The sequence below is a fragment of the Nothobranchius furzeri genome, chromosome 2 (genome assembly GCF_043380555.1).
Source record: "Nothobranchius furzeri strain GRZ-AD chromosome 2, NfurGRZ-RIMD1, whole genome shotgun sequence".
NCBI lineage: Eukaryota > Metazoa > Chordata > Actinopteri > Cyprinodontiformes > Nothobranchiidae > Nothobranchius > Nothobranchius furzeri.
This window is the reverse complement of record NC_091742.1, coordinates 7,831,701-7,854,308: the sequence shown is the minus strand read 5'-3', so window position 1 is coordinate 7,854,308 and position 22,608 is coordinate 7,831,701. Positions and strand designations below refer to the sequence as shown.

The following is a 22,608-nucleotide window of genomic DNA, read 5'->3' as shown; positions in this document are numbered from 1 at the left end:
ATAAACTGTTTACGATAACGTTAGCTTGATATCTTAGCCTCCATTGCTACCATTGTTATCAGCTAATGGTGCGTTCGCTTTCTCCTCGGAAATTCTAACTTCCCAGTAGGAAAAATGAAAAAAGACGGCAAAAGGAATGAAGATACACAGTAAATTTAGTTCACAGTAAAGATGTTTGCTTCAGTTTAATTATCAGCTTATAAAACTACAAGGACGATGTTAAAATACAAACAGTTGTATGTTTTTTATCGTGATATTTATCAAATATTGTTATATATTGAGAAAAATATATATTTAATTATAAAAGAGAATTAAAATAATAAACACTCAAAAGTATCGAAAATTGGTACCGTTAAGTACCGGTATCGATCCGTAGGTACCGGGAATTAGTACAGAATCGATTCAAATGTCAAAGGTACCCTTCCCTAAAGTGAATTAAACCCTAAAGAACATCACCACCATTTTAGGGCTTGCAAAGCAAAACTAACATGGAAATAAATAATATCTGCTTTCATATCCTCATTATAAAGGACATTTTACTGTTTTTCGTGACCTAATTTTTGCAAATATGACCTGATGATACCAATCGTACAAGGAGATAACGAGGGTTTTCAGTTTGTTGTTCAGTATTTCATTTTATTAATCCAACTTTTAGCCACACAAGATGTTCTTTTTTTCTAAAATCCACAACATAAAAATGTTCTTATTATTAAACATATTTAATCTCGGTCTGCTCATATTATCATGCCATCAAGCATGAGAGCTTGAAATGGAGTATTTTATAAAAATATGACAAGTTATTCTGCTAACAATCATATTTAAATGTGTGGAAAACTGAGAAATCATTTTTAAAATCTTAGTTCTGATGACAATCTCTTGAGTTTTTCATGCAGGCTGAGCATAAAAATAGTCTTCTACACCTATCTTCTGCATTAGCTTCTGATAGAAAATAGACAATAATATCTAGGATTTGAAAAGCCAGACAGATCTACATCTCACTGTCATTTAACATTCATGGACTCACCTATCTTGACTCACAACGGGGAGGTCTCTTGGTGGTTTAGCGTCCAGGAATCAGCAGAGAACGTCTTGTCTAGCAGAAGCTAACCGTTAGCATTGGCAACTCCACCACACAGCAGAAGCTCCTCGAGGCTTGAATTATTTGTGGAGATAAGACACCAACATTGCAAGTCAGTGGTAGAGACGTGTTGCTGTTATCCAATCAGAGGCAAGATGTACAAATATCAGGAAATAAGACTCCAAAACCTGCCGATTGAAGCTCGCTGTGATGTGGCTCACTTCTAGTTCCTAGAACCAGTGTTTTTTGTCCCTCGAGTATGACTCGCAAGGCATTAATTCCTACTAGAGACCAAGATTCAAGTGCATGCTGCTGTCAGTTTTTTATGAAGAAAATTAATAATGCACAATAAAATTATCTAATTAATTAGATCATTTATAAGATGCAGATATGTCCCTGATCATTTCAGAGTGGGATATTTATAAAAATATTCCACACATATACAGTGATCCCTCGCTACTTCGCGGTTCGTTTATCGCGGATTCACGACTTCGCGGATTTTTTCTTTGGAGCCTTATTCAAGGGAAATTCGCCGATTTGCGGTATTTTTAACCGATTCGCGGTATTTGTCTATGCAAAATATCAAGAAATTCCTGTTTTTTTTTTTTCATCAATTTCATCATAAAATGCACTTTTTGTAATAAAACTATTAAAAAACCAAGTAAAAATACAGTACTATGTAAAGGGAGGGTTTTAAAAGTCTGAATACTGAATGCGTACCTGTTAAATAAATACTGTAAATATGGTGTCCCTACTTCGCGGATTTTCACCTATCGCGGCCAGGTCTGGAACGCATCTACCGCGATAAACGAGGGATCACTGTAGCCTCACAGGTTTGCACGTTTAAAGGTTTATGTTTTATTAAAGGGATATAAACAAGAAAAATGCTGTTTTCCTTCTTCACAAGGTTTTGGGCTTTTCAAATAAGTGTCAACCATTTATCATAGTTCTCTGATATATTCCCGACAGCCTGCAACAAGGATAAATTCTGCATAAACCAAGAAAACAACAGGGAACAAATCGAGCAACATGTCACCTGCTTTTCTTTTTGTTTCATAAATGCTTTTGTTGGCATCGTCTATGCTTTTTAAAACAGATTTCTGTTAAACCTCAGCTTTCTTTTTGTCTTGAGCTGTTAATCGTTTACCCCATCGGCCATATTTGCTGTGTGTAAACACGACACGCCAGTGCCAGCACCACATAAGAACATGTTTAATAAACATTTAGCTTTACAGAGATCAGAGTGGCCCTTTAAATGATACATTTAATGCACGTTTCATCAAATGGTGAGGAGTTCAAAGGTGTTCCTTTGCATTGTGTCATCAGAAAATGAATGAAAAAGCCCTTCATCTCACCTCTCACATTTTGAGCTGCAGAAACAGCACGGCAGGAGGGAATTACACTTTTTTAGGTCATTGCAATGCTTCGCTGTGGAATTTCACATCAGCCTCCCGCGCCTGCTGACAGCCAGACGGGCTGTAGTGGAAAGTCTGAGCTGGCTCAGTCATTTCTGCCTCTCTCGTCCCCTCTGGTGCTCTTGCGTGTGCATTCTTGACATCCTTCCCCAGAAATACTTGACACATCCACGCAGCAGGCATCTGCCCCGGTCACCCGAAGCATCCGCCGTGTGCTCAAAGCAGGGCACACACGTGTCCGGCATTGTTACGCACGTTTTCATGCCTCAACTTGCCTTGGATTTGTTCCCGAGGATACACAAAACCATAAAATCTTACAATTCCAACACATTTACATGATGCACATCACTTTATAACATGCAGAAATATTTAAATTTCATCCACTTTGCCATCTAAATACACTCTTGTAACAAATCAATTTACATAGAAGGAAACTCATTAAGTGCCCTCTAAGGAAACAATGTTTGAATATGTTTACAACTCCTACGGGCTCTACTTTAGAACATTGTGTAAAAATAACAATAACTGGATAGCCTCTGGCTAATTTATAAAAAAAATAAATAAAGACCAAACAAATGTTGACTTTGTTTTCCCAAAGGCAACTTATAAATATTTAAAACATTTATCTGTAGCTCTGTACGTGGTAAGTTTGCATATTGTACAACTTTATTTATGATTCACGTCATAAATTTATGAATCTTTTGATTGTGAACAGGCTCAAGAAGAAACCTATTTATAGTAACTTGCGGTCAGGTGCATGCATCTAACTAATGCACTTATGCAGTTAAAAAGCAGCTAGATTGAATGATTTTAATTAATTGACTTTATTGAATAAAGGCAGCTTGGTGTGTCAAGTGTATCAAAAAGTCTGTCCTGTCTCTGACCTGCTTTCCCACGCAATTTAGTAATGTTTTTAAAGGAAAAACGGTTAGCTCCGAGAAAAGTCGGAAACACATGTCATTTGCATAGACACACTCCTTTAAACTAGCACGTCTCAACCCATTTCAACATTGGCAATATCTAAATGTTGGTCTCAGTAATGCTAATCGTAGAACGGGCCACTGCTAGTGCTAGTCTAAGCTACTGCTAATGCTAACCAAGCCCTTTTTAGAAGACGCACCATGCTGGCAAATCAGTGTAATACCACCACCACGGTGTGCCTTATGAATGCTCCATGGTGATGTGGGAATTTTGCGGCATTCCTGCCACCACGCTTGGTAGTAATTTTGCCACAACGCCAGACTTCTGAGGGGGTGTTATTGATCACATGAGAAGTTACTGCCGAGCTCCAGCAGGAAACTATAATGAAAAGGAAAGTAAACACGGCAATAAGTTTCGCTTTTTGAACAAAACCAGTTCAGATGATAAACTGGAGAGATGCAGAGCTCCAGGAGCTTCTCTCTGTTAGAACTTGAGCTCTGATCACCTGACCATTCACGGGAACTGTGGTGAACAGCCAACTCTAGGAACGGCTAGTGAAAAAAACTTAATGAGCGCGGATTTGATCGCAATAAAAGGCAAGTTATGTCAAAGTTAAATGGAAGTCCGTGGCAGTGCAGAGACTACCCCATAGCCCCTTTATACCGCCATTGCTTAATCTTTTATGAAAAGAAATTGATTGGGTCATATTACCACCATGGTCTGACCACTTATAAATGACCTAAGGTTCCCTGATGCTGGCTCAGAGTTGCGGCAAATTGGCAGCATTGTTTTCTAAAAGAGGCTCCAGAGTAAATGCCAGTCTGAGCTACAGCTAATGCTACCCAAAGTTACTGCTAATGTTAGTCCAAGCTACTGCTTGTCTGAGCTACTGCTAATGCTACCCAAATTTACTGCTAATGCTAGTCTAAGCTACTGCTAATTTAAGCTACTGCTAATGCTACCCAGAGTTACTCCTAAAACTAGTGTGAGCTACTGCTTGTCTGAGCTACTGCTACTGATAGTCTGAGCTACTGCTAATGCTACCCAGAGTGACTCCTAAAGCTAGTCTGAGCTACTGCTAGTCTGAGTTACTGCTAATGCTACTCAGAGTTACTGCTAATGCTAGTCTGAGCTACTGCTAGCCCAAGCTACTGCTAATGTCCTTGTTTGACGAGAGGAAAACAACAAAGACTAAAACTGGACCGCACACGTACCATTCCAGGATGTAACAAGACTATCTAGAAAGATCCATTACTTGCCTATTGAGTTATTCAGATTTTGTACAGGACTGCACACAGAGTTTAGATTCGGGTAAACTGGCCAATTGGCATACAGCTCCTTTTAAGTTCATGTCCTAACCAAGTGGGTGGGGCAAACCAGTCTTTTTAATTGTAGGTCATTATTGTGGGATTATGTTTGTTCATTCAGGGCTCTTGGGCCATTGTGAGCCCCAACAAAGTTTCATATGCTATAAAGAGCCTCCAATGTAACAAATAAAGGCACTTTCACCTTTCTGAGAATTTATTACATAAGCAGGTCAGTAAAACATTTATTTAATGAACTGATGGATGCACATAGGAGCTCATCCACAAGGAAATGGAGCCGTTAACAGACAGCTGGTTTAAAATCCTACGGGTATCCACGGGTTCTTAAAAAGTCTTAAATTAGCTTTTCCAAACTGAAGGCCTTAAAAATCCTTAAAAATGACAAATAATCCTTAAATACAGTTTCCAAAGGTCTTAAATGACCAATGACCCAATAAACTAATTTCATTTATTTCTATGAAATTTTCGTGAATTTCTAGTTAGTGTTCAGCATTTTTTGTGTATGATATTGGCGTAAGCAGAACTGTACACATTCAGTTGGTTGTGAAAGGGGGCTATTTTTATAAGAGCACATTAGCTGGTTAAGCTAGTGGGAGCTTGCGCCATGGGGAAGTGCAAGTTTAATGGTAACTGGATGGCTAATCCCACGTTTGCGACGTGGTTAGCACTGGTTCCAGGGAATAGCTGGAAATTATAGCTTAAATTTAATTTTAAAAATAGTTTAAATTTGATCTAAGTGGCCTTAAAAAGGTTTTAAAAAGTCTTAAATTTGGCTCCCTTAAACCTGCAGATACCCTGTCCTAGTTTTACCAAATAATTATTAAATAATCTAGTTCCTTTTTTTTTCTTTAAATAAACAACAAAACAACAAATATCATCTGCAGATGGGAAGGATGGAGGATCTCTGACTCTGTAAAAGCAATATTCTAGAGTACTTTTCCAGTTCCCTTAGCTCTAATCTGCGGCAGAAACCACAGCTAGAGTCTCAAGGTCATTTAGAGCTCTGGTGATGTATTGAGTCCCCCCTCCCCTTCTTGTGCAGGGCTGTTTCTGCATGTTTGACATATTAGATTTTTTTTCCAGGCAAATTAATAATATGATTTACACCTAAACAGTTGAGGTGAATCAGATGACGTGTAGATGAACACGTATGTCCTCATGATAACACACCACACCAGCCTGGCTCTGCTAATACATTTCCGATGACTTTTGACCAACTAAAGATCAATCCCACTCATCTTACTACTTACAACCCATCCTTACTACTGTAATGTGTTTAACGCTTTCAAGGCTTTGCATTGGTTTCTGTCTTACCATTAATGCAATTCTGAGCACTCCACACTCGTTCTATAGCTAACTTGGGTTTGTGTGGCACATAATGCACGAACCAACCCTAACCAACATGAAATTATATATTTTTTAGCATTTCTTTTGCTACAAACTCTTTTGATTAAGGCTTGGCCCTACTATTACAAAAATGTATCAATCATTGATAGATGGTGTCATATTTTACCCTTTACAGTTAGACTGGTGGATATTTATAATGCAGTGATACATTACAATATATTATTTACTGTATGATACATAGGTTAACAGATTTGACTCACTTATTATGGGTTTTATCTCTTTCACACCCTTTCTTAATGCATAATAAACACTTATCAATGGTGTAAAAAGTGTTGCAGATTAATAAAAAATATTTCTATAAACTATTTTACACGTGGAGCCTTAAAACAAACTCACCCACTGTAGATGGCCCCCTAAATAGTCTCTGGAGAAATAGAGTTTACATCCCAACAAGACTGATAAGCTAACGGCTAGGCTCAATCATCACAGTGGTACCTGGAGGACTTAGTACTTGCTGTGGTACTCATTATTTACAGTTTAGGGAATTCTCATGCATATCTTCTGTTCGTCTCCAGGGTAAAGCTCACAGAGACAAGCAGCTGGTCTACTTGAAAGAGCACCTTGAAAAATACTACCACAGCCGCGACAGGAAGTGGATAGTTCTTTTCCCCGAGGGTGGCTTCCTCAGGAAGAGGCGAGAAACTAGCCAGTTGTTTGCCAAGAAACACTCTCTCCCCCACCTGACCCATGTCACGTTGCCTCGTCTCGGGGCCTCCCACGTTATCCTGAAGACCCTGTCGGCCCAGCAGGAGAATGGCAGCATAGGCGCTGGCACTGGAACCAGAAACCAAACAGGTAACGGCACCAATGCTTAACACAAACAGTTAAATGTGCTTTAAACATATTTAAATAAGATTTAAGTGAAAGGTGGTTGGTGGTGAAGATATCCAGAAAACCCAAGGAATCATCAGCAAAAATGTCTTTGTTGAAATGGCTGGACGAACAACAAAGTCCTTCAGGGGTACTTCTGAGTTAAAAAATGCTCATGAAGTACGTATGTGGAGTAACCAGGTAGGTAGGTTTTACCTGTTGCAAATCTGCAACGCCGGCCTCCAGAGGTTAAAGTGTTAACAGTGAATTGAACGGGTATTTGGGCTGAGAAAGTGGCTTGGATCCTACATATTTCTTCTGGTATGCTAACACAGCCTCAGTGCTAACGGCCAGACAGGCTATCGAACCCGAATGAGACGGACCACTTTACTGGTCGTTGTAAAGTTTAAACAAAGATAAGCTCAGCTTGTTTAATGGTCTAAATGAGATGCAGGTCTTTATATTAGGGCTTTCTGCAGGGTTTGCCCTTGTTCCCATAAACATTAATACAATCAGCAGTTTTGCTTGTATCCTGTGGGTAAAAGGGTGCTTTTTAAACCTATTCAGACATTTAAACATCAGTTTTTAGTAGGGATGCATCGATGGATCGGCATTTGATCCCAATCGGCCGATAGCGCCCCTATCGGTTTTGATCGGAGTTTTCAAAATAGATCAAAGCAGACCGATCAGGTAGGGTTGTCAGGGTAACCGGTGTAGCGGTAAACCCCGGTAAAAAAAGTTGACAATAATAATAACCGTCTTGTTTTAAAAAAAACTGTATAATCTCGGTGGGTTTACCGTGGCTGCGGTGTAGGTGCGGTGACCCTTACCAGCCACCGTATCATCTGCTGAAGTTGCCGGCGGCACATGCGCGCTTTGATGTTTACAACCAAAACTTTCTTGAAGCTAAAGCTGAAATAATGGCCAAAGGAGGAGACGGAGACACTTCAAAGCTCATGACACATCTGCGTGACCATCACCCACAACTCTACAGTCAAGGCAAGGCAAGCTAACGTTAGCGTTTTAGCTAAAATGCGTGATCCGAGGATTTGGGTTGAGGGAGAATGCAACAAGTCGCTATATAAAGCAGCCGCAGCGCCGCTACCTGCATATAAACCGTGTCGCGGACACCCCCATGTTGAAATGACGCTACGCATTACGGGGCTCCCAGGGGCAGATAAGAGTTGGTCTCTCTCCGAGAATAATTATGAATTTAACAATGATTACTGCCTGATGACATTTTCCCACATCTGCAAAGCTCACCGGAAGGACACAAACCGAGGACGATATTTTCCTGATATAGGTTTTATTACTCAAGTAAGGGTAAAAAAGTATCTGATTAGAAGGCTACTTGAGTACTGAGTATCATCTGATCTAATATTTTTAAAATGATGACATCAAACAGACATAAAATAAGAAGTTATGGGTAAATATTGCTATTTTAAAGACTAAAGGGGAAAATGTAAACAAATTAACAACATAATTACAAAATAACACATTTTAGGCAAAATTTAGACACAAACTGAGGACAATATTTCCTGACATACAGGGTTTATTTAATTGTGTGAAAATGTAGCACATTTAAAAAAATACCGCGATAATACCGAAAACCGTGATAATTTTGGTCACAATAACCGTGAGGTTAAATTTTCACACCGTGACAACCTTAATACAGACCATTTTAGATTAGGTCACATTTCCTTTATTCCCAGATTTTGTAGTTTGTAGCACTCATTATAATGTTGTAGAAAATTTTTGGCCAATCCACGTGATCGGTATTGGTGATCGGCATTCTTTGATATCGGTATCGGTGATCGGCAGCAAAAAAACCTGATCGGTGCATCCCTAGTTTTTATTCATGTTTTGAGCTTTTAGATCATATCCCAGTTGCACGTTGCTTGATGCCTCTTGTGTGACAGCAGAACAAGAGGAAAAGGAGCTTGTTCTTCCACTCGAATCAAAGCTAATGCCATTAAAAACCAAGGGCAAGAGCGCGCACACACACCCAGAGGATCACTATGCCCCCCCCCCCCCCCCCCACTGTTCTGTCCTGTTTGTGCCTGATCAAAGATGCTGCTCTGTCTCCCTCTGACCCTCCATGCTCTGCAGAGGTGCCTAGAGCTTGCTGACTCACTCGCAGACAAATGGGCCACTTGGAGAAAACAGTGTTTGATGTAAATGTGTGTGCTGCTGTGTTTCAGCCATGCCATGTCATCCCAGCTAAATGCACTGCTCAGTGCAAACATAAAAGCACAAGGGTCACGGAGGGCGAGTCAGTCTCATAGGCTGCAGAGAGATTCTCCGTGCCTTGAACGCTGATAAGGTTAATGTGTTGTTATGAAACTACTTCTCCAGTTGGCTGATAGGCAAAGGTTACACATGTGAATCGTTTGGGAGGGAATGCCGCTCCATGTGATCCATTAGTTTATCAACACCTATGTTGGTAGGAGGCATGGGTGTGGGCTTTAAGTGCTGCAGAAAGGTCCGATGGAGTCAGACATTTGTCTGTGTAAGTATTTGCATAAGGGCTGGACCGATCCAGTGTCGTTTTAAATGACTGCTGCTTTTCTTGTACTGTTTGTCATCAAGCCGCCAGCAAACTTTGGCACAGAGCTCAGATCTTGGGCCTCGCAGCACATCAGGGCAGAGATCTGTATCGAATTACTCTCACTGGGATAACTCGAATTGGCATCACTACCAATGACGATGCCACCCACCCCTCCTCCACCTCATTCTGTCCGTTTCCTCATTTCAGGGTAATAAAAAACAAACATAAACAAAGGTGTGCTTTCTTAAAGGTCAGGTTCTACCTCAGCGCAGCACGATTGCACCCAAGATTTAAGACAAGCTGGTCTTTGAGGTCTTAATTCAAAGCAGCAGATAGTATGAAACACGATTAGACGGTTTTCAGAGATGCTAATTAACAAGCTGAGCATTAAACTGTCAAATTGCCTCCATCTCTAAAGAGACAATGTGTAGTTTTTATTATTAATCTCTGAAAATATCCATCAAAATGTTGTTGAAAATGTCATGAACCGAGTTCAGAAGACCCGTGAAGATGCCAACACAGTAAAAATATATTAAAAAGTCTTTATTTAATGCAGAGGTACCTGGAGGGCAAGGCTGAGGCAGGTTCAGAGGCAGGCTAAGGTCAAAGTGGCAGGCAGAGAGCAAGGCAGGGGTCAGGCAAAAAACAAGGTCCAGAGGCAAAGATCAGGCAGGGTGGATGGCTGGAGAACTACTGGCAAGGCTGTAATAATCTGGCATCTGTTGACTGGATGGCTGGTTCTTTTATAGCAGGGGAAGCAGGTGAATGGGATGAGGCTGATTACAGGAGCAGGTGGAATGAATGGAGCTGATTGAAGCTGACAGAGGTTGCTGGGGAAAGCAGGGCTTGGCTGGAGCTTGGTGAGAGGAACCAGGTGAGCTGAATGAAGGTATAATGAGGAAGTGGAGGAGGGTGAAGGATGGGAGTCATGACAGAACCCCCCCCCCTCAAGGGCGGATACCAGACGCCCACAGGAAACCAGAGCAGGGTGGGAGGAGGGGGACCAGGAAGGAGGGCCAGAGCAGGGCGGGAGGAGGGGGACCAGGAAGGAGGGCCGGAAGGGTCTGGGGGGCCGGCGACGGGGAACCAGGAGCCGGGACTGTGGGAGTCTGGGGGGCCGGCGACGGGGAACCAGGAGCCGAGACTGTGGGAGTCTGGGGGGCTGGCGACGGGGAACCAGGAGCCGAGACTGTGGGAGTCTGGGGGGCCGGCGACGGGGAACCAGGAGCCGAGACTGTTGGAGTTTGGGGGGCCGGCGACGGGGAACCAGGAGCCGAGACTGTGGGAGTCTGGGGGGCCGGCGACGGGGAACCAGGAGCCGAGACTGTGGGAGTCTGGGGGGCCGGCGACGGGGAACCAGGAGCCGGGACTGTAGGAGTGTGGTGACAAAGGACACTGGCGGACGAGGACTAAGAGGGGACACTGGACCACGACTAAGACTACGAGGGGACACAGACTCTGGGACTTGAGGGGACACAGACTCTGGGACTTGAGGGGACACAGACTCTGGGACTTGAGACTGGGGAACTTGAGACTGGGGAACTTGAGAGCAGGAGAGGTCCTCTTCAGAGCAGGGGCAGGAGAGGTCCTCTTCAGAGCAGGGGCAGGAGAGGTCCTCTTCAGAGCAGGGGCAGGAGAGGTCCTCTTCAGAGCAGGGGCAGGAGAGGTCCTCTTCAGAGCAGGGGCAGGAGAGGTCCTCTTCAGAGCAGGGGCAGGAGAGGTCCTCTTCAGAGCCTGGAGGTGTCGACCCTTGGACTGGAGGCTCGTGGAAAGGTTTCACCGGAGCCCCTTGGACAGGCTGGGCCGGAGCCCCTTGGACAGGCTGGGCCGGGGCCTCTTGGACCTCATCCGTCGAAGCAAGATGCGATGCGTCCTCCCGGACCACCGCCAGGGCAGGATGCGATGCGTCCTCCCGGACCACCGCCAGGGCAGGATGCGATGCGTCCTCCCGGACCACCGCCAGGGCAGGATGCGATGCGTCCTCCCGGACCACCGCCAGGGCAGGGTGCGATGCGTCCTCCCGGACCACCGCCAGGGCAGGGTGCGATGCGTCCTCCCGGACCACCGCCAGGGCAGGGTGCGATGCGTCCTCCGAGACCACCGCCAGAGCAGGGTGCGATGCGTCCTCCGAGACCACCGCCAGAGCAGGGTGCGATGCGTCCTCCCGGACCACCGCCAGAGCAGGGTGCGATGCGTCCTCCCGGACCACCGCCAGAGCAGGGTGCGATGCGTCCTCCCGGACCACCGCCAGAGCAGGGTGCGATGCGTCCTCCCGGACCACCGCCAGAGCAGGGTGCGATGCGTCCTTCCGGACCACCGCCAGAGCAGGGTGCGATGCGTCCTCAGAGACCACCGCCAGAGCAGGGTGCGATGCGTCCTCAGAGACCACCGCCAGAGCAGGGTGCGATGCGTCCTCAGAGACCACCGCCAGAGCAGGGTGCGATGCGTCCTCAGAGACCACCGCCAGAGCAGGGTGCGATGCGTCCTCAGAGACCACCGCCAGAGCAGGGTGCGATGCGTCCTCAGAGACCACCGCCAGAGCAGGGTGCGATGCGTCCACCGGGACCACCGCCGGAGCAGGATGCGATGCGTCCACCGGGACCACCGCCGGAGCAGGATGCGATGCGTCCACCGGGACCACCGATGCGTCCACCGGGACCACCGCCGGAGCAGGATGCGATGCGTCCACCGGGACCACCGCCGGAGCAGGATGCGATGCGTCCACCGGGGCCACCGCCGGAGCAGGATGCGACACATTGGAGGGTTCTGGGGAAGGTGACCACCTCTCACAGCAGGTCAGACCCTCCATGGCGACATCCTTCAGTGCAGACCCATATACCCTCCGGACATAAAGGTAGTAATTACCAAGTGCTGGGATCGCTATCAACTCTGGATGGGTGGAGAAGATGACATTTAACCTATCAGCCGCCCGCAGACGTAAGTGGGGGCAGGTTGGCTTGGCAAAGACCTCCCACACAGCCTCCTCGACCATCTGCATCATCCCCTGAACAATCTCCTCCGTCGGGACCGGTCCAGAAGCAGAACATGAGGTGCCGTCCGTGGAACCCGCCGACACCAGCACGGGAGAAGGATTAACCCTCTTATCAGCTCCAGAAAACCTCCGGGACCGCCGCCGTCGTGACCTGACAGGAGGGGTTTGAGGCTGGAGCGGCGTGGTCATGAACCCGCTGCACAAGACGTTTGCAGCAGGCCTGGACAGAGGAGTGGAGCCTCTGCGTGGCTCTGGCCTGATGGCCAGCCGCGTTCCCCAGAACGGTGACTCCTGCTCCTTCTCTAGCTCCATAAACTCCAGGAGCGTGAGATCCTCCATGACAGGTACGATGAAAAAAAAAAAGAAAAAAAAATACTCCAAGTGCTGTGTCAGCGTTGGGTCAGATTTTTGGCCAGATTATTCTGTCATGAACCGAGTTCAGAAGACCCGTGAAGACGCCAACACAGTAAAAATATATTAAAAAGTCTTTATTTAATGCAGAGGTACCTGGAGGGCAAGGCTGAGGCAGGTTCAGAGGCAGGCTAAGGTCAAAGTGGCAGGCAGAGAGCAAGGCAGGGGTCAGGCAAAAAACAAGGTCCAGAGGCAAAGATCAGGCAGGGTGGATGGCTGGAGAACTACTGGCAAGGCTGTAATAATCTGGCATCTGTTGACTGGATGGCTGGTTCTTTTATAGCAGGGGAAGCAGGTGAATGGGATGAGGCTGATTACAGGAGCAGGTGGAATGAATGGAGCTGATTGAAGCTGACAGAGGTTGCTGGGGAAAGCAGGGCTTGGCTGGAGCTTGGTGAGAGGAACCAGGTGAGCTGAATGAAGGTATAATGAGGAAGTGGAGGAGGGTGAAGGATGGGAGTCATGACAGAAAATGAATGAAATGATGCCGTTTAAAAAAAATATTGGTGGTTTTGTAACATATAACAATAAAAATTGGGTCTAAATACATGGGAGCGGGTCTAAGGGTGTTTCCTAATGTCAAGGCGCCTGGCCTTGCGAGGCGATGTCTTGCGAGGCCAGGCGCCTTGCTTATGAGGACACTGCCCTTCCTTGGTCAAAGAAAACGGTTAAATGGAACAGACTTGCATCACGTGACCACGGCTTCCATTGCGTGGTCACGTAACGTCATGTGACACTTGAGATAACGTTATATTTTATACGTATGTTTCAATATAAATATACAAAGAGCCTTTTACTTTTTAAATTGTGTATATATTTGTTTAATTAAATATATAAGCAAGTTACTACCTGCTAGCCCCTGAAGCTGCAACTACTAAGCTAACTAACCAACCATAGATAACTGCTTTGGATTAAAAAAAAACATTTAAAATTAGTTGACTTACTTTTAAACTTGAAATTTGCCCCCGATGTAGCTGCCGGCTTATAATCTGATCCTTTTGAAAATACTGCGATGTATTCTGGGAAATTTTAGACCAAGGCACCTTTCGTGTATCGTTGCTCAGCTAGCTAAACGGCTAACAAATGGAGAACACACGCCTCGGTAGAGCATGAACATTGGAACACGTCCAGGCGGTTCCTGATGACGTATCTTGGTTCCTTGGCATTGATAAACACCCTAAGTCTCTTGCCTAAGCCATATTAGAAGCCATGTTTCCTTCTACGGGAGCTCGTGAGAACAAAATGCATCTGCTTATTTGTAAAAAGCAGTTACAAAACTTTAACTATTCTAAATCACTGTTGTTGTACAGATTTACCTCTGCGCTCATTGCCAGTGATGAAAGGGGGTCTGATGTGCTTGTTGTTTTGTTGGAGGGTGTGCTCCCAGAGATTGATTACCCTAATGGCCGTCCGTTGGTAAGATCTTACTCGAACACAAAAGTATTGTTGGCTTGCAATGATTATGGTATTTACTGCCCCCTATCGCCAGGGAAAACACACACCATCACTTTAACTCAGGGTAAAAATAAACAACTTGCCCTAAGTTATGGGACGAGGTTACGATCTAACCTGCAAAGCTATGACTCTGTGGGCGTTGGGTGTCAGTTATGCTACAAATCTCTGTGTTACTCAATTGTTTCATCACCAGCATCTTTAGTGCTCTTGAGCAAGATGTCAACACTTACGCATACATCCAGTATCAAGTAAAGTCACTGTTTTAGGCTTCTAGGTTGAACCACTTGTTTTTCTACACCATTAAGTGTGTGATATGAATATACCAACCTGGGTTTTACATCAGTTTTTGTTTGAATTAAAATAAATTTAAGGAGGCAAGTACTTCTTTTTGTGTGCTGGCACACCTCTGTTAATGTACAAAAAGTGGAGGTGCCTTAAAATGATCACTTTTACCACAGAATTGCTCGAAAAGACGACTTTATTTGGTTGACAGAGTTTGTTTTGGGAGTAACTTTGAGCATTGGTGTTTCTGTTCTGAACATGATTTCCCTAAATAAGAGGAACGCTGTTACTCATGAGTGGCTGCTGTAACTGTTCCTGTTACACTCAAACTACACCCCCCCCCCCCACACACACACACACACACCGCTCTTTTTGTCCTCATAAAATTTACGACATTTTTAAGGTTCTTCTCTGTTTTATAACTGCTGACACTGACGTGTGCAGCTAGTTGTAAATTTTGGTTCTTCTGTCTCGCGCCGTGACAGATTTTGCACAAAGAACAATGCTATTCTTTTGACGAGGAAGTGCTTGCTGCACGTTAAAAGCAGAATGGGCTCCGACTCCCAAAGCAGGCAGTCAAATAATCTGCACTGCTTCACATTTCTGAGTCCCCTCCTGTGCTGACGGAGGTTGCTGCTGTTGGCTGTTTTTACATTTGACAAGCAAATGCAGAGTGTTCATCTTTGGAGGGAAACTCCTGCGTTCAGCTGATGCATGGTTCTTGCAGCTTGGATTAAAACAGTTGTACAGTTTGTGAAAACCGATTTGAACAAGGTTTTTAGTTGTAGAAGGTTTTTGAACTTGATTAACTTAATTATTGATCATGCATCAAGTAAAAGTAGCGTTAAAGGTGTGGGACACTGAAAACCCAGTTTAAAGGATTATTTCTCAATTAATCTTTAGGCACTGAGTTATTCCATTTTCATGCAGGCTGAACATGAAATTAGTCTCCTACACCTATCTCCTGCATTAGCTTCTGATAGAAAACAGACAGTAAAACTCTAGGATTAGAAAAACCTGACAGATCTACGTCACTCTGTCACTTAACATTCATGGACTCACCCATTTTGACTTATGACGGGGAATGCTGTTGTTGGTTTAGCGTCCAGGAAACAGCAGAGAACATCTCGGCTAGTAGAAGCTAACCGTTAGCATTAGCAACTCCACCACACAGCAGAAGCTCTTCCAGGCTTGTGTTATTTGTGGAGATAAAACTTTAACGTTGCTGTTATCTAATCAAAGGTGAGATGTTCAAATATCAGGAACTCCATCCACCCATTTTAATACGCTTATCTGTAGTCGGGTCGTGAGGGCAGCAGCCTAAGCAAGGAGGCTCAGACTAGGGTTGTCACGGTATGAAAATTTAACCTCACGGTTATTGTGACCAAAATTATCACGGTTTTCGGTATTATCGCGGTATTTTTTAAACGGTGTTGCATATGTTCAGAAAGCATTGATAGTCCTGTTCTACACAAACTGAAATAGTTCTGAAAAGGTTTAACATTGTTTATTAAACCTAAAATAACACAAAGCCTTAGCAAAAGTGCAACTTTTCACAAGTAAAGGAACAAATAGCTTCTTTTTCTGGAACGTGTTACAGTAGTCAGTGCGGGTTTAAATTATACAAATCCAAACATTCAAAACATAAACAATATGTAAACAAATCAAAGAAACACCACTTGTTTTCTCATATACTTGTTTTCTTCATTATCAAAATGAAAATCTAAAACTCCAGTCCACACTTGACTTGAGCACTGTACAAGTCAACCTTAAAAAAATATGTATTTAAAATAAATAGCCACTTTAAACAAATTACTAAAATAACTACTACACTATGTAATCAAATCCAAATGTTCAAGTATAAATGGCATTGAATAAGTAAACAAATCAATGACAAGGAACTAATTGTATATTTCTCTTCATCATCAACAAATAAGATGCTTCATCCAGCAACAGGGTGTCCGTGACACGGTTTAAATGCTGGCAGAGGGCGCTGCGGCTGCAGTATATAGTGACTCGTTGCATTCTCCCTCAACCAAAAGTCCTCACGTCATGCATTTAAGCTAAAATGCTAATGTTAACTTACCTTGCACTGGCTGTAGAGACGTGGGTGATGGTCACGCAGATGTGTCATTAGATTCGAAGTGTTGCTGCCTTTTGCAGACACTTGTTTCCTGCACGTTCTGCAAACGGGATAGCCGTCTTCTATTAACTGTCCCTCAGCATTTTTCAGAAATCCAAAATATGCCCATACTTCCAATTTAGTCTTCTTTGAGGGCTGATGGATGTCCTGGGCGCTGCCGTCTCCTCCTTCGGCCATTATTTCAGCTTCAAAGTTTTGGTTGCAAACTAAAAAGTGCGTGTGCGCGGGAACTTCAGCAGAAGCGACGGTGGCTGGTAAGGGTCACCGCGCCTAAACCGCGGCCACGGTAAACCCACTGAGATAATTTAGTTTTTTAAAAACTGGACGGTTATTTTTATTGTCAAATTTTTTACCGGGGTTTACCGCTATACCGGTTACCGTGACAACCCTAGCTCAGACTTCCCTCTCTCCAGCCACTTGGGCCAGCTACTCCAGGGGATTCCTAAGGCGGTCCCTGGCCAGTCGACAAACATAGTCCCTCCAGCGTGCCATGGGTCTTCCTTTGGGTCTTCTCTCGGTTGGGCATGCCTGAAAACCTCACCAGGGAGGCATCCTAATCAGATGCCTACACCTTATACTGTACCATATGTACAATATCAGGAAATAAGACCCCAAAACTTGCTGTCTGAAGTTCAGCTGTGATGTGGCTCCCTTCTAGTTCCTGGAAATGGTGCACCGTTATATTTTTCCCTCCGAGAACAACGTAGAAGGCATTCATTCTTATTAGAGACCACTGCAATTATATTGATTAAATACAAGCTAATCCTAAAGTGCAACAAAATACTTAAGTATTATGATCATTGAAGAAAACGTTATAAATGTTCTGGAAGAAACTCGGTCTGAAAAATGTCGCCATCTGCCTTAACCTTGACACAACATCAAAAAGGACTGTTGTTTTGACCCATTTCTCCATTCATCTGTTATTTGCACATGAAGACAACGCCATGGCAACGTCAGGCCACACCTCCTTCTTCACGTCTGATCATGACACAAACAAAAAGATGCTAGTCTCACGAGCCAGCACGTGAATGTCTTTTAGCCCTTACCTGACTGGCTAATGCAGAAAATTGAAGCTTTGCATCATTTGTCGCCATGGTTACGTTTTCATCTCAGACCAAGATCGCCTTAAAAATGTCACATTATTTAAAACAAATGACATCATTGATGTTTCATTGCATCAAATCAGTGCAGTCCTAATTTTACATGCAAGCTAGGAAGAATCCTGTCCACACATTGTTTTCAGTCTAAAATTATATTTATTTACCTTTTGCAACAAATTGTACTTTTTACCACTTTTGTTAGAATATTAAATATTGCAGAAAGGGGAAACCAGAGAGTTGATGGAGACGGCCCCTTTGCAGACAGCAGAAAAGAAGATTTTATTGTGAAGTTGAATCTCATCAACATCCCATCAGAAAGTTCTCGGTTTTTTTATTTTATTTTTTGCATTTTCATCATTTTCCCGCATGACCAAGCAGCAGATATAGACATTTATTTTACCACAGATGCAGCGATAAAGTCCCTTTTCTTCACCCAAACAAAACAGTCAGGTAGAGCTTCTATTGTAAGGAAGACTCTCCTAACAAGCTGCTGTTTTACGCAACAAAGCACCAACTCACCTAATTACAACCACTTAGACTCACTAACACCTCCTCCAGAGTGCACAGAGCTAGACACGACTACCAAATTATGAAAAAAAATAAAGCATTGTTGCTTTTTTTTTGGTCTGTGAGTGTCCAGGGAAAGGCAGGTCAATAACAAGTTAGGACAGGCTCGTTTTCTTGTGGCAGTCTTGGCTCACACTTACACGTTTGTGTCCTTATTCTAGCCTACATCCAAAAGTAAACATATTTCTGGCATTCTTTCCTCCAGCTGTCACCCCCTGCTCCTTTTTTAGAGATAAAACACCTTTAAACATTTGTTTGTATTTTTTTATTTCACCTTATAGGTGAAAATGTTTAGTTTTTGCTGTGATTTATGTGTGGTACTACCTAGTTCTTTTCAGAATATGAGATGGATGATCTGCTTAAGAGGCTCCTGGAGTCAGACAACTGTTTGTGGCAATGCTTTTTGATCATATTTCTGTTGCTTTGATAAAAAAAATATCCTAAATTGCAGATAACACTCTATGTTTCTGTTTGTCCTCAGCTAATAAAAGTAAAGGCCTGCAGTGGGTTATAGATGTGACCATAGCGTACCCCAAAGCAAGACCAATGGACATCCAGACCTGGATCTTTGGCTACAGGCCTCCTACAGTCACACATGTACACTACAGGTAGGAAGCACTCCTTATTCATTCCATTTTCCTCCTTGGTGTTTGTTGTGGATCCTGTCAAAATACTCATTTGTCAGTCTGTGCGGGAAAAAAAAGCCATTAACAGGAATAACCTTTATATTTTTCCATGCAAATATAGAATGCAGCAGGCATGCAAAAATCTGTGTCACATGCAATGTACCACGATCCATCATGAGGCAGGTCAAACAGACTGCCAACAAACCTGCTGTAGGATGAACTGCACCCCTATTTGCTCATGGATCTTTCCTTCACCACAAGTGTAAGGGTGCACGAAAAGCTTTGAATTTGTTTTTGAAGACTGTGCAGCAACCTTGTTTGATCGGTATACCACTGGGCTGTGACTGTTGAATCCCACCGAAATGGTAGTTTAGCATATAATTTTGTGTTTTAAAACTGCAAATACATAGCTACATTTGTGCGTATGTTCTTGTTGAAATATTCAACAACATTCGTGAATGCTGTCCATGATATGTCTCCAATAGTGAGACACTGGAGATGCTGGCTTTTGATCTATTAGGGTTTGAAACTGAAGAAATTTGTGCAAAATCCAATTAAACTGAAATATCTGTATTAGGAGCACTACATGATACCTGCCCTAGTTTTTCAAATTAAAAGCATTACTATTTTCCTTTGCAATAGATCAACTTAGCCATTTCATGGTGCTGGAAGTGCTGATTGATTGACACAACAATGTAATGCCATGTGTAGCAACACACACTCCAACACACACTAAGGTTGGGCGAATAGACGAATACATCAACCATCTGTGATTGTTTAAACCCTTTGCAGATCGTTTTTCATGAGCTATATTTTCTGCAACACTTTTCTATGTACGTTTACATATTACACACCATTAGAATCTAGGATTCTTGTGATTCCAATGACAAGTGCCAATCAAGTATGCAACCTTAACTCATTCACTGCCATTGATGACTAAAGTCATCATTTTAGATCCAACCGTTCACTGCCAATGACGACTAAAGTTGTCATTTGCATTTTTTTACTGTTTGGGCATCGGAATGAGCCCCCACGCTGAGAGAACAAACATCTCAGCTCTGACGCCGATCTTCATCTACATACATCACACGTCACATGATCAGGAAGAGGAAAATCCATGTGTTAGGAGATCGTTTTGGTCCGTTCCTGTAAAAAAAAAGTGAGGCGCGAACCGGAAATGCATCTGCCGATCACAAATTGACAACAGATTATGAAAGAATGGATAACGCTCAAAACACACAGATTCTTCCTGATGTAAGAGGTGAGTCTACTCTTTGTTTTGGTTGTTTTGGCGTCAACATCATCCTAGCGCGCAACATTCTGTCACTCTTTAAAAAACAGTAAAAATGGCCAGAAATGCTGGCAGCCAAGGCCTTTAGCGATCAGGAAACGGCTGGCAGTGAATGAGTTAACAGTAGATGCAATAAACACTTTCGTTAAACCTCTCAGGAAATTCTAAATAACATCGAACCCACCATTCAAAGCCTCATATCACTGGCAAAACAGAAACATCTTGAACAAAAACAATATTTTTATGTTTATGTATTTAGCAGATGCTTTTGTCCAAAGCGAATTACAAATGATAATCTGCATATTGCCCTTGAGGCTAACAACAACAATAACAACAACAACTTGACATCATTCATGGAGAAGTGGGAACAAGGAGCGGACAGTAGAGCGTAGGGACGTGTGCAGGGAAGGTGCTAGTTTAGAAAATGCTCTCTGAAGAGCAGGGTCTTCAGGAGTTTCTTGAAAATTGAAAAGGAAGCCCCTGTTCTGATAGCGCTTGGTAGGTCATTCCACATTTGTGGAACGATGCATGAGAAGAGTCTGGATGGTCCTGAGCGTGGTGTAGGCACTGCCAGTCGACGATCCTGTGATGACCGGAGTGGCCGGGCTGAGACGTAAGCCTTTGCAAGAGGATTCAGGTAGATGGGAGCCGTACCATCTCGGACTTTTTATGCTAGTGTTAGCAATTAGAATTTGATGCTTGCTGCTAGTGGTAGCCAGTGGAGCTCAATGAACAGAGGGGTGACGTGTGCTCTTTTTGGCTGATTGAAGACCAGACGCGCCGCTGCATTCTGGACCATTTGAAGAGGTCTCACAGTACAGCCTGGAAGACCAGTTAGAAGGGCATTGCAGTAATCGAGGCGGGAGATGACGGTAGATTGCACCAGGAGCTGGGTGGCATGTTGTGTTAGGTATGGTCTGATCTTTCGTATGTTATATAGTGCAAAGCGGCATGAACGAGCAACAGAGGCAACATGATCTTTAAAGGTCAGGTGTTCATCAATCACAACACCCAGATTTCGAACTGCCTGAGATAGGAAGTCATTTTGGATTGAGATATTGTGCTGTATGGAGGGTTTTGCTGGGATGACAAGTAGTTCAGTTTTAGAGAGGTTGAGTTGGAGATGGTGGGATTTCATCCATTTTGACATGTCAGAGAGACAGTTTGATATTTGTGCAGAGACAGTGTGGTCGTCCGATGGAAATGACAGATAGACCTGGGTGTCGTCTGCATAGCAGTAGTAGGAGAAGCCATGTGATCGAATGATCTCACCCAGTGAGGTGGTGTATATGGCAAAGAGAAGAGGTCCTAGTACAGAGCCCTGGGTGACTCCTGTGGCAAGATGGTGCACGGTAGAGGATTGTCCAAGCCAAGACACTGAATGATCGTCCTGTGAGGTACACAGGTGATTTACATACACAAGGGTCCAGTTAAGGGCCGCCAATAAATTAGTTAGTCCACAACAAGTTTTATGTTCACAAACCAACATATTTCACTCCTGAAAACAAAAAAATCCCTTTAGATGCATCTCTTTCTCAACATAATCTTTGTTAGCTTTGTCATATTAGCTTCAAAGTTTCACACGAGATCTCACTGATCCAATCACTGAGGCACTGCCTCCTCTGCTGAGGCAAAATCCACATATTTTCATCAGCTGGTCTGAATTACTGCCCCTTATTCTCATGTGTAGCTCAAACCAATTGCAGTGCAGGATTTTGTTGATTGATGCATCAAAAAGACAATTGAATTAGAAAAATGACAATCTCAAGCATGAGGAACCCTCTTGGCCTGCTTTACGCAAAACTGAGTGGGAATGATTGTGATTGGTGGATTGCTTCATTCAGTACATGTCAGGCTTGTATAAATGTATCACTCATTGTCATTTTTTTTGTACTGACGGATATTACTTAGAATAATTTTATATATATATGGCCAAACCTTAGTACACACTCTTTGTCGATGCTGACTGCATGTATAGATTTGAATTTGGTCCTGAAGTACAACTTCTTCAAACAAACACATGCTATATGAGGATTTATACACGGATTTTGCAGTATAACCTTATCGTGTTTCCTGTAATAACATGTTTCGCGGTGCAGCACCTCACTGGTCATGATGGGAAGTGGTACGCAACACCCACCACCTCTGCTGTTGAGAATATCACTACTTTTATGCAAAGTGGTGCAGTTTTCCCCTCCTGTTTTTCATTTGTCCTGTTCTCCTTGCCCTGCACATTC

The 22,608-nt window shown here is 43.5% G+C and overlaps 1 protein-coding gene across 2 annotated transcripts in view; it reads left to right on the top strand.

Moving 5' to 3' along the window:
* lpgat1 (lysophosphatidylglycerol acyltransferase 1) overlaps nucleotides 1–22,608 on the top strand; it is a 70,967-nt gene that overhangs the window by 28,810 nt on the left and 19,549 nt on the right. For both annotated transcript variants that reach the window (XM_015947452.3, XM_070548771.1), the window contains exons 5-6: nucleotides 6,662–6,941; nucleotides 18,936–19,062. In XM_015947452.3, coding sequence (XP_015802938.1) covers nucleotides 6,662–6,941; nucleotides 18,936–19,062 — 407 coding nt within the window. The remainder of the gene's footprint in view (nucleotides 1–6,661; nucleotides 6,942–18,935; nucleotides 19,063–22,608) is intronic.